This window comes from Aulonocara stuartgranti (assembly GCF_965226115.1).
Source record: "Aulonocara stuartgranti genome assembly, chromosome: 19".
Classification (NCBI taxonomy): domain Eukaryota; kingdom Metazoa; phylum Chordata; class Actinopteri; order Cichliformes; family Cichlidae; genus Aulonocara; species Aulonocara stuartgranti.
Window position 1 is genome coordinate 16,045,125 of NC_138955.1, and position 12,399 is coordinate 16,057,523.

The 12,399-nt window shown below is 40.7% G+C and overlaps 1 protein-coding gene across 5 annotated transcripts in view; it reads left to right on the forward strand.

Moving 5' to 3' along the window:
* Positions 1 to 12,399, forward strand: part of alk (ALK receptor tyrosine kinase) — a 417,876-nt gene that overhangs the window by 358,463 nt on the left and 47,014 nt on the right. For all 5 annotated transcript variants that reach the window (XM_082517110.1, XM_082517112.1, XM_082517111.1 and 2 more), the window contains 2 exons: positions 2,140 to 2,234; positions 8,531 to 8,647. In XM_082517110.1, the coding sequence (XP_082373236.1) occupies positions 2,140 to 2,234; positions 8,531 to 8,647 (212 nt within the window). The remainder of the gene's footprint in view (positions 1 to 2,139; positions 2,235 to 8,530; positions 8,648 to 12,399) is intronic.

Genomic DNA, 12,399 nt, shown 5'->3' on the forward strand with positions numbered 1-12,399 from the left:
ACCTCAGCTGACTGAACGGGACCAAGCGGTGACTGTTTCTTGATTTATAGAACTCTTACCTGTTACAGGTTATGCAACTGCCATTGCTGCACCAATCAGCAAATGCACTTATTCACTATATTCCAGCAGAGTTAGATCACAGGAATGATATTGCTCTGCTCAGAGCCAGGATATGGTTAGTTTGACTTGGCATGAAGACTCAGGAAGGAAACAGTAGATCTGGGGTCAAAATCCACCATCAAACCTTCTTTAATACTCGCAGATAAACATGTTATGAAATGGCTCTTAGTTCCCTGTCAATATTTTCTCGATTTGATATTTAACTTATAAACCAGGGGTATCAAACATAAGGCCAGAGATCCAGAATTGGCCTGATGCAGACTCCAATCTTGCCCACTGGAAGATGTGATTTAGGGCACCAATTTTGGACTTCTAAGTGTATTTTTAAAAGTTTAATTGCTTTTTCTACTGAAAAAGACTTCTCCCATTGCCATTCAAACTACACCAAAGTAATTAGGTAACATAGCAATTAAATTGCAGATAAGTTCTAGTTTTTTACTGTACTATAGAAGTTTATATTTTAAAGGGATCTTTCTGCGAGAGAACAAAAACGTTCTGTTTTATAATTAAAGGATATTCTGCAAAACACACATTGATCTCTTATTATTTAAGTCCAGAGAGTTTTGCTGACAGATTTCTTTCATTTAGTAAACGAGCATTCCTTTATCATGTTGAAAAACTGAGAAATGCTGTTGAAATTGCCCTTCTTTTTCTTGTGTGTATATAAACTTCTTTACACCAACAGAAAGGGAGTTTTACTGGTCTGGCCAATATAAGATCAAAGTGGGCTTTACATATGGATGGGTTTTCTGTGGGTTCTGTGGGTTTTCTCCAGGGACTCAAGCTTATTCACAACAGTCCAATATGAATCTTAGGTTCATAAGTGATCATAAATTGGCCACCTTGACCCTAAATTTGATAAGAGGTTGAGAGGATGGGTGTTAGTTAGCACTATTCTGAGTTATCTGTTACAAAAATAAATGAATAGATAACTGATAATTCTAAAATGTAGCCATACAGTCTGTGCATGTGCCACAAAACCCTGTATGAGTGAGCACTCCGGGTGCCAGTAAAAAGGAAAACCTCCCATTTAACAACAAGAAACCTTCAGCAGAACCACACTCAGGGAGGGACAGCCATCTCCTGTGACTGGCTGGAGATGAGAGAAAAGAGAGATGACAGAGAGAAACAAGACAACGGGCAAATTAAAGGAGAGACAGAGTTAAAATGCAATAACTGGTAATGATTAATGCAGAAGTGTGTGTATAAACACAGGGAGTGAAAAGAGATGAGCAAAGAAGAATCACTCAGTGCATCATGGGAAGCTCAGCAACGCCTAGGCCTGTTGTATCACAACTAAGGGGTGACTCAAGGTCACCTGATCCAGGCGTAATTATAAATTTTAAGTTTTAATCCTAACTTTAAAGTAGAGTCAGTGTCTGTCTTCAAAATCTAAACTGGGAGCTGGTTTTGTAGTAGAGGGCCTACGGACTGAAGACTCAGCGTCCCATTCTACTTTTGAAAACTCTTGGAAGTATAAGTAACTCTTCGGTCTGAAAGCGAAGTGATCTGTTGGGATAATAAGAGGGTATGAGGTTCAAGCTTTCTCAGTTTAGCTCATACATTAGCGCTCCATCATTTCATCAAAATATGGTAGATTCTGACTCCAATAAACAACAGTTTCCGAGTCAGTGGGTGACATCATGGTGGTTACATACAGGCTTTGATCCAACTTCTTCTCTTTACCATACAGATGTGAGATCAGTTTTTTCTCCTAACATCTGGAAAAACAAAAGCCTTGAAAAAGTGTCACTTTGAAGGTTTGCGATTAAAGCGCTTCTCTTATATATGTTTAACTATAACCATGTCAATGAGTTTAATCTTTGTAAAAGTCAAACTGCCCTTTTTTTTCGTCTGTTAAATAGCAAACCTTGTGACACACAATGCACACTCTCAAAGGCCAATTCTCAGTGGGAGTTTTCTTAAAACACAATAAATTATCTCTCTCATTGTTTCAGACAGAAGCTGTCTCACTATTCACAGGTTGTGAGATGTTAAAAATCCTCTGCCTCTCCACAGGTTCTTTCTCTATTTCAGCACTGAAAATGGACCTGGACCCGGTTCTGCCATTTCTGTGGACAACGTCTCTTTCAGCATGGACTGCTTCTTGGCATGTGAGTGTTTTTAAAAAGCATTACTCCTTCCTTTTTTCGTAATTACGTATCAGGCTGTGGCTGGATTATAGAAATTGTTTGACTGATTGCTTGATTGATTGGCCATGACATGTAGAAAGAGGAAACACTGGGGAGGATAAAAAGTTAAAAAAGAATTTCTACTTCAGCGAAACTTAAGTAAACAGTTGAAGTTACCCAAGGCAATTCAATTAATAATCAATACAGGTCAGCCTCATGTTCATGTTTCACAGACAGGAGATTTAAGTGAGCATCAATTTAAACCTTTGGAAGAATTCATCAAGGATTTACTTTTTCATTATTTATTCATTCCTACCCATAATATGGCACGCTATATGCTTGCATAAGACTTTTCGTGAGACCTATTTTGGACTTCTCAGTAAAGATTCCTGCTCTGTTGCTCTCTCCGTTAAATGTACTGCTGCTTTCCCTTTAGACAGACTGACAGATCTCTATGGAAATTATATGTAATAGTAAATTCCTTAAATCACTTGCTTTGAGAACCTCGTACGTGTCTTGAAATGTCAGAACTGGTGCTTGCTGATTCATGAGGGCTTATGTTCCAATGTCACACTGCTCGCTTATAAAGGTCAAGCTTTCCGTCACCTTTCCAGATATTTTTGTGTCATAATTGAGATGATTTATCAGTATAAAAACACGAGTGAGATGACAACCATGTAAAAATGAGAATGAAAGGTTAGGAGTTCAGTGCCTCCTTCCATCTGTGCCTATCAGAAGGAACCAGTTTGAACTGTGACTTGAATAGTAATGTGTGAGAGCATCCTTTGCCTGAATATAGCTCTGACGATGTGAACTTTATTTAAATATAACAGTGCCTTCACCCTGGGCAAAAAAACAACAACAAAAATGACAAGGGCATGAGTGGTACCCACAGGCAGACAGTTGTTTGTTTTCCCTGAGTTTAATTTGATATCTCGTGATAGTTGGTGGATTATAACACTGGCCAATTTAAAGCTTTTTGTGGCATCACACATGATTGCTATAGCCACTGAAAAGTCAAAAACTAGGTGTGGGGAAAAAAACCATTTAGTTCAGGACCACTGAAGTCAACAAGAGATTGATGTTAGCATCTGCAGTAATTTATATTTGGCAGCATGGCTCGCCTCTGGGATCTTCCGTGCACGGCTGGAAAGCTGGAGGCAACACTGAAGTGCGCAGGCATCAGGGACAACAGATATGCCACTGATCTAGTGAAACTGCCTAAAAGGAGGAATTGTAGTGGAGGTGGGTTGCATAGCGGCTTGCAGGGTAGAGCAGGCTAAAGAAACTTAAACAGCCTTCTCTTTATACCCCGTTAATAGAACTGTATCAGACGATCAGGTTTTGAGAACAGCTGATGATCTGGGATCACACCTGAACTAATAATGTTCTTGATTCAACAATAATAAAATAACAAAATGAAACAAGCAAACCCACTCTGTAAACTAAACTGAATTGGAAACAAAAATGAAATTAACGAGTAATGCAAAAGTGTTATGACTTTGATACAATTACAACAACGCAATGAAAGATAAAATGTTGAAAATTATTCAGTTATTGCGTGAGCTACCGAAGCATGTTATTTAAGGAGCACTTTTCATCCAAATGTAAAAGAAAAAATAAATGTGAATGGCACACAGACTCTGTGCTGTATCACCGTTAGATGATTAATTTTTTTCATCAAATTGAGATATAATCTCAACACTACTGCCGTTACTCTGAAATGTATTCAGATAGCGTAGCTTTATCTGGTGTATATAATTGAGAAATTGTTGTTGATCCAGGCTGGAGCTTTTGTCACCTTCACCCTGTGCCGTACAGGCTTTCTGGATCACGGACTCTTTATTTAAAGAGATTACGTTTTCCAGTGCTGAAGGATCACTCATTCCTGTTGCACTCACTTCTCAGATGGCAAGTTCTTAATCTGGACCCAGTATCTATTACCTACTGCTATACTTGACACAGTCACTTTTTATCGCCTATCAATCAGGCTGGTTGATGGGAGATGCTGAAGCTCAGCAAAAGATGTGATTTCCAGGAGTGATCCCAGTGACTGATTAGCATGATGGATTCCTGAACGGGAAGGCTTAGCCTTGTAATGTGTTTCGGTGAGAAAACATAGTGCGAACACATTATGCAGAGGATCAGCCACCCGTGGCCTCTTTCCTACATTTCTACAGGCTTTTGTGTGATGTATAGTTTGGCAAGCATGTGCGCTTGATGATGCATCCATTGCCCTTCAGGTGTTGGACCAGACTGTCATTTTTATCATTTTATCCTCAGCAGAATCAATAAATTAGTTTATTGGGTTAGACAGCGCAGGAAGTTCATCCTTTTCTCTCTGGCATGTGCCATAATTTCTTTTCCCACGCACTCAGATGCATTAACAGGAGGAAGCAGCTGCTTCTATAGAGATCCCCAAACATTAGAGTGTGCCTCCTCAGTACCCGGTCCTTGACTTCGCTGAATAGTCATAATAGCACTTCTCCAAACGTTTACCTCTGCAAAAGATGAAGTTAAATTGTTGTTCTGAAAGCTGAATCACCAGTTTTGTACTGATGTCTTTATTGGCTGTAGCTGTCATGTAACTTGGGTATCAAGGGACTACAGAAATTTGTTCATTTTAGCAATTATCACTTGCACATGTCTGTGTTAATAAACATGACACAGCATGTACCAGCAAGTGCTAACGTTCTACAGTCTCCCGATGCATTCAGAGCGACGGCATGTGGTGCCAGTTGAAATCCTTTTTCATTCCCTAGACATCAAATATGCCATATTTGATCAGTGGTGTAGATCTCACTTCCAACTTTTACATATGGAGGCTTACTTGAAGTCGTGTTGTGACAGTACCCCAAATCCTGATCTTTTCCTTAATCTACTGACCCTAAACCTTACCAGAAAGTGAGAGTGAAAGTAAGAAGCAAATAAGGAAGCAGTGGAATAATAAAAAAAAATAAAGCTCTGCTACAGGACATGAACTTCAATCTTTTGGCAGATAGCTTGTGACTCACTCCACCTTCCAAACACGGATTACCGGTGCTTGTCGTATCTCTGTGGCAGCAGAAAATCATAACAGAAGGGCACTATTTGACACGTTCAGATGAGAATGTGTTGTTTATTCATTCCATGTGTGGCCAGGTCCGGGTTTATCAGCAGCTTTATTCTCTTATTTTTGCAGCAGCGGATCAATCAACATTCACAGCAAAGGTTTAGATATGGCATGCACAAGTAAACAGAGAAATAAATGGAAAAAAATTTGTATTTTTGGGCAGCATTTGAGACAACGTGTACGAGATTTAGTCTCCATATCGTCAGAAACTGACTGTCAACATGATCAGTCTGTGTGGATACTTCTGAGAGCTATCACAATCTGGAGATATTTTGAGCTTGTGCTTGGGAGGTAACAAGGTGAACCCCCCCACCCTCTCTCTGTGGCTGGCCTCTGGTGAGCTTCAGGTAGCTTACGGCACCCTGCTAATGAACAGTGACAGCCACGCTGGCTGTTGCCTTGCCCTGTGGTTCATGCTGCTCCGTGGTGGACCTGCTGAGTCTTTCTCTTGCTCCAGCGGCATACCAATGCTGTGTGCAGCAGCTCCGTGTGTTCCTTAGTTCTGCAGCGGCATGTTACCATGCTGAGAATAACAATGCTGTGAGCTTTATTAGCAACTTTGTTGAAAATATAAGAAGTTCCTGAGCTCGTGTGCCGCAACACTTCTAAGAATCTTTCACTGGTGTGTAGGTTTTCTTTTTCTTACCCTCACAATCAAACACATTGCAGTGACTTGCTTGCTGTGATCCATCAAATCTGCACATAAACTCTATCCGTATCAAAGCTCCCAAGCAGCGAAGAGTTGGACAGTCATATTAATTTGAGGATTACAGGGCTAGGGAATGAGCTATTGATTTTTATGCTGGCTGATTTTAAGAAAGCAGTGTTGAGGGTTTTTAAGCTTTGAAGACAAAAATTACAAGATTCTTTTACCGCGAGGCATTTTCAGTCAAGACCAAAGCTATCTGATTCAGTACAGAGCTTTGGTGTATATTTAAACTTTTAATAATACATATTACCCAGAGGAACTCAGGTGAAGCTGCGGCTCAAGTGTACAGAACATTTAGGTCAAGATGTTTGCTCTGAGTTAAAGCGAGCAGGTTTTTTTCCTGACCAGATGCAACTCTGGCACATAGTAGCTTTCTAAACCTTTCAGCTGTTGAGGGAGTCCCCTGCCATATTGTCATAAATGGTGAGCCTTCAGCCTGAAGTGACAGGGGAGCCAGAGAGGAGAAGAGGGAATGTTGTTGTGGTAAAATGATTACAGAGATAAAGATGAAAAGTGTTGTTTTTGTCCCCCGACACTGACATAATGACAACGAAGAGAGCAGGCCTGATTTGTTTTCACCATGGAGGCAAACGACACGATGTGGGGAGCTTATTGGCTCGTCACAATTAGTGAAGTTGTAGTTGGATTTGAGCTTCTTATTCACGTCTTTTCCAGCATCTTGAAAACAGCACTGACTCATTGGTGGGTTTCCAGTGTTATATGGAGCTGCAGGCTTTTACTCCAGTACTACTCGTGGCTCAGAAAAGCAAAGATGGAGAGAGAAATTCTCATGAACCTCTAAATCATCCTTTGCTGCTGTTTGCCATTCAGGGCAGCCCTATAGAGACTATCAGGCAGCTACAGTACAAACAAACTGTGTGCCATTCTGCTGGTGAGCAAGACAGGCCAGTCTGCAGCTACAAACCTTCTCTTTTCTCTCGCTGTATGAAATGCAAATAGACCCTGTAACCATGTAATCATCCTCTCTGTTCGATATGCAAACCAAAAATAGAACTTCATATGCAGGTCATATGCACAGAAGAGCATCATTTATGATTTATTGTTTGCATGCTTCAAGTATCTACACTGAGCACATTGAAAGTGTTAAAATAAACCTGCCAGTGTTTGGCTGTGTAGCTCAAACTGCAACAGTTTCTTTTGTTTTAAAGCCGAGTGGGAAGCCTGACGTCTCTGTGTGGCATGTGTGCACCTTTGCTGTAAAGTGACATATCCAAAGCAGGGCTAGCACAACAGCAGGCTGTCGAGATCTGAACCCGCCCCCTTATTTGTTGTCGTACAGTTGCGTGACAGCAGCATTATCGGAGCAACAGATCTCAGCAAAGCTTATCTGACATTTTTGGAAAATAATCTCAGTTGTACAAGAGTCCTGTGCATTCACATCAAACCACAGGGGTCATGTAGTAACAAACCTCTGAGGGTTTTATTCTGCACAACGGTATATCAAAGAAATGAGATGCTGGGCAGAACTCTCCAACAGAAGCATGGCCTCTCCTTGGAAAAGGAACTCAAGCCACAAATGTACGAGCTGAAACGTAGCTGGCTTTTGAAATAAAGTGAAACCTTTGCTCGTGCCAGTGCATGCTCTGCAGTCTCTTCTGTAATGACTATTTGAATTTTAGATTTCACTGCATTGTCCTGCAGGATGTTGTTGGACATTATTTGTTTGAATCATTCCAGGAATTTCTCATTACGTAAATGAATTGCGTTACGTTCGGTTGACAGCATTACATCGATTGTTCTTGGTGCCTACACAGATTTCTTTAACACCAGTCTTTTGTACCACTGATTGCAGTGAATGGACCTAATCAGAAAACATGGATTCAGTCAAACAACAATAGGAGCTCCACCTCTATTGAAAACCCGAGAATGGGGACGGGGGTACATGCTTTTTTTAAGGTTAACATCCAATCATTTTAGTAGTTAAAATTCTACCTTACTTTAACATCTTTGGGAGAAAAAACAGTCCCTGCTCTCTGTCTCGAGCCCTTATCTGTGGGAGTTTTGCCTTCAAGACTTAATTCTGGGTTTGAATTTGAGGCAGAAGAGATCAAGGTACCAACAGGTTTATGATCTCAGTCCTGGGAATGCAGTGAGGCCAGAGGCTTGATGGATTGCTACAAAATACCCAGACTGAATGTGCTTACCCATCTACAGTAGGACAGAGGCAGGCAGAGATGGAGTGGGGCTCGCTTGTTATGCATTCGTCTCCTCCTGTATGGCCAATGGTGGTACAAATGAAAGAATGACCCCTGCTGGTGGGTCTGCATTTCTGTGCCAGCAAGAGGTTTGCAGTTACTGTGCCTTTTTTTTCTTTTCTTTTCTTTTCTTACTTTTCTTCAGTATAAGAGCAACAGGATTTTTATTTATTTTTTGTTGCTGCAGATGAAGTGTGACAACACAGAGCCTTCTCAATAAATCCATTGTGTTCTATTTCAGCCAATGGCGAGTTTCCACCGGTGGTAACCACACCCGGGCTGCCGTTTAGACCAACTATCAGGACTCCGCCCCCTTCCATTAGGAGCCCACCGATGATCTTCCCCACCACAGATTACTGTAAGTGCAAGTTTGATTGCTACCATTCAGCTGAAAGTGAGCGATGGTCAGGTCAGATGCAGTTTCACTGTACAGGAGAGCTGTCTCCATCTCCTTCTGTCTCTTTTTCTTCACTTCTCTTCTTTTTCCTCCTACATCAAACTCACACAGACCCCTGCTTCTCGCATTTAATACTGATTCCCTCTTACCCCACACGTGCTAAGCCTCAGCCTGGCACAAGGCATGGACTGCAACAAAGTAAGTGTGCCCCCTACTGGTGTGTCCCACATCCACATTTGAGCGAGTGCTGCAGAGCTCTCCTTTGGCATTAAATGGAGCAGGACGGGCAGTTTTGAAGTGTAAAATCCGCCAATTTGTCTCCTGAGAATGTCAATGGAGTCGGTTACACAGGCTTGACATTTTCCACCTCACACTCTCTCACTTCTGTGCTTCAAAAGGTTAAAGACAAGCAAGAGATTCAATTTCTATATTTAAAGTCATAACTTGGAGTTACTTTCATATCATACCTGTTCTGAAACACATTTCTTCAGCTAGAAGCTTTGAAGTACTTTGAGACACGCTGAAGTAGTTGAGGTTTTTCTGCTGAAAGTTATCAGGCAGTTTGACTTTGGAGAAACACAGGATGGAAAATTGTTTGTGAAGAACATGTTCCCTCTATTTGAATGGGTACCTTTTGTATTCTGAAATTATTTCTACCAAGCGTGAATACAAAACACTTCATATGAATTTTAAATACATGTGAGGTGTTTTTCCAGTCCAAACACGATTGGTATGAGCTGCATTCTCTCACTCTAGGACTGTAATTGGATTCATCTATATCTTGTTTTCTCTCCCATGAGGCATAAAAGGCTGTTATAGCATTCATATGCAGTTAAAGCCAGCAAATCAATTTTGTAGTGTATATAGACTCATCTTGTATTTGAAACCGGTTAGACAACTCACACTAAAACACTGTGGGCAGACATTTGCTTGGATAATAAGTGTGACATACTTTTTTGACCCTCTTTTTATTCATGTAAATACATTTAAATTAGATGTCTTTAAGTTTGTGGAAGAATGTTTCAGATTTAAAAGTGGAGCACTGTATTTAGAAAACTTTCCACTAGCCTTAATCACGATGATAATTTCTTTATATAGATTCTCAAGAAAAGCAGTTTAGAAGCAAATAACGCAGAGGTGAAAAAAAGAGTAACCTTTGTAACATTGCCTGATGAGTGCTAATGACTAAATAGAGTGCACCTGTGTGTAATCTAATGTCAGTACAAATACAGCTGCTCTGTGACGGCCTCAGAGGTTGTCTAAGAGAATATTGGGAGCAACAACACCATGAAGTCCAAAGAACACACCAGACTGGTCAGGCATAAAGTTACTGAGATCTCATTGTACAACTGTATAGTGTACAATAGGTGCTTTAGGCTTAGGCTACAAAAAGATTTCCCAGGCCTTGAACATCCCACGGAGCACTGTTCAAGCGATCATTCAGAAATGGAAGGAGTACGGCACAACTGTAAACCTACCAAGACAAGGCCGTCCACCTAAACTCACAGGCCGAACAAGGAGAGCGCTGATCAGAAATGCAGCCAAGAGGCCCATGGTGACTCTGGACGAGCTGCAGAGATCTACAGCTCAGGTGGGGGAATCTGTCCATAGGACAACTATTAGTCGTGCACTGCACAAAGTTGGCCTTTATGGAAGAGTGGTAAGAAGAAAGCCATTGTTAACAGAAAACCATAATAGAATAGAATAGAATGCCTTTATTGTCACTATACAGTTGTACAATGAGATACAGAGTCCTTATACAGAGATAAGAAGTTCCGTTTGCAGTTTGCCACAAGCCATGTGGGGGACACAGCAAACATGTGGAAGAAGGTGCTCTGGTCAGATGAGACCAAAATGGAACTTTTGCCAAAATGCAAAACGCTATGTGTGGTGGAAAACTAACACTGCACATCACTCTGAACACACCATCCCAAATGTCAAATATGATGGTGGCAGCATCATGCTCTGGGGGTGCTTCTCTTCAGCAGGGACAGGGAAGATGGTCAGAGTTGATGGGAAGATGGATGGAGCCAAGTACAGGGCAATCTTGGAAGAAAACCTCTTGGAGTCTGCAAAAGACTTGAGACTGGGGCGGAGGTTCCCCTTCTAGCAGGACAACGACCCTAAGCATAAAGCCAGCGCAACAATGGAATGGTTTAAAACAAAACGTATCCATGTGTTAGAATGGCCCAGTCAAAGTCCAGATCTAAATCCAATCAGTCAAAGTCCAGATCTAAATCCAATCAGTCAAAGTCCAGATCTAAATCCAATCGAGAATCCGTAGCAAGATTTGAAAACTGCTGTTCACAAACGCTGTCCATCTAATCTGACTGAGCTGGAGCTGTTTTGCAAAGAAGAATGGGCAAGGATTTCAGTCTGTAGATGTGCAAAGCTGGTAGAGACAGACCCTAAAAGACTGGCAGCTGGAATTGCAGCAAAAGGTGGTTCTACAAAGTATTGACTCAGGGGGCTGAATAATTACGCACACCCCACTTTACAGTTATTTATTTGTAAAAAAAAATGTTTGGAGTCATGTATGATTTTCGTTCCACTTCTCACATGTACACCACTTTGTTAACAAGCTAACAAGCTTGAAAGTTAATATTTAGTGCGGCCAGCTTTATTCTTCAGTACAGCCTGAGCTCTTAGGCTCTTAGCTTTTCTTCTTATTTCTTTAAATGGTCTTCATGGATGACTGAGTAGTTTTACAATTGGCTGTAGGCACTCAATTACTTGTTGTACATATTAATGGTGATTACAACCAAAATTTTACATTTGGATTCATCACTCCAGAACACCCTTTGCCACTGATTTTCAGCCCAGTTCTTAGCCACATTTCCACTCAGACCAATTCTGATGAGGCTTCAGTGAGCAGTGGATGGATCAAGTGAAGGGCCAGATGCATTACTGTGGTCCCATGTCAGGTCTTGCTAGGTTTTATTAATCTGTTTCATAAGAACACGACTTTCAGATTCTGTTCATCTGCTGTTTGTCATGTTTTTAGCTAATAGCTCTTTAGTTATCACCTTGTTGGTACAAACATATGTTTTTTAGGCATTTTTTCACAGAGGAAAAAAATGATGTTTGGAGAGGCTTCTGGTAACAAAGTGCCTAAAAATACACAGGCCTCTTTTTATGCTTGAATGATTCACAGGTCAACATGGCCTAACCCTCCACCTCAAAGAAAAAACGTTTCTGTGAAAACATTCAGGTACAAGCAATGGACTGAAAAACCTTGAAAAACCTTCAGAAAGTTTCAAGAACTACTGCTCAAGGCCACTTTAAAAAACTGTCTCCCTAGAAGGAGAATATGTGGCTCAAGACTTTTACACAGCACTGCAAAAGCAAAAACATTTAATTTGTCATAACTGTCAAAACCGTATATGAGCAAGCATGAGCACTTGTTATACTTGTGGATTGGTTTTATACAACTTTTTTCTTAGTTGTAGTTTGGGGGGAAAAGCTGTTGCATTCTAACCACACTGCAACACTTTCTAAGCTTGTAAAAGGAAAATAATTAATCTTATCCGTTTTATGGGTTTTCTGTGCTAAGACAGAAAACGCAGTAGTTGGCCGGCATTGTTCTGTTTTCATATCTTTTTTTACACTTAATTTGACCATACTGTAGGTCTAATTAAAAACATACCACGGGGAAAGCTTTTTTATTAAGTTTCAGACCATTGCATTGTGCTATATATTAAAAAAAGAGCTTC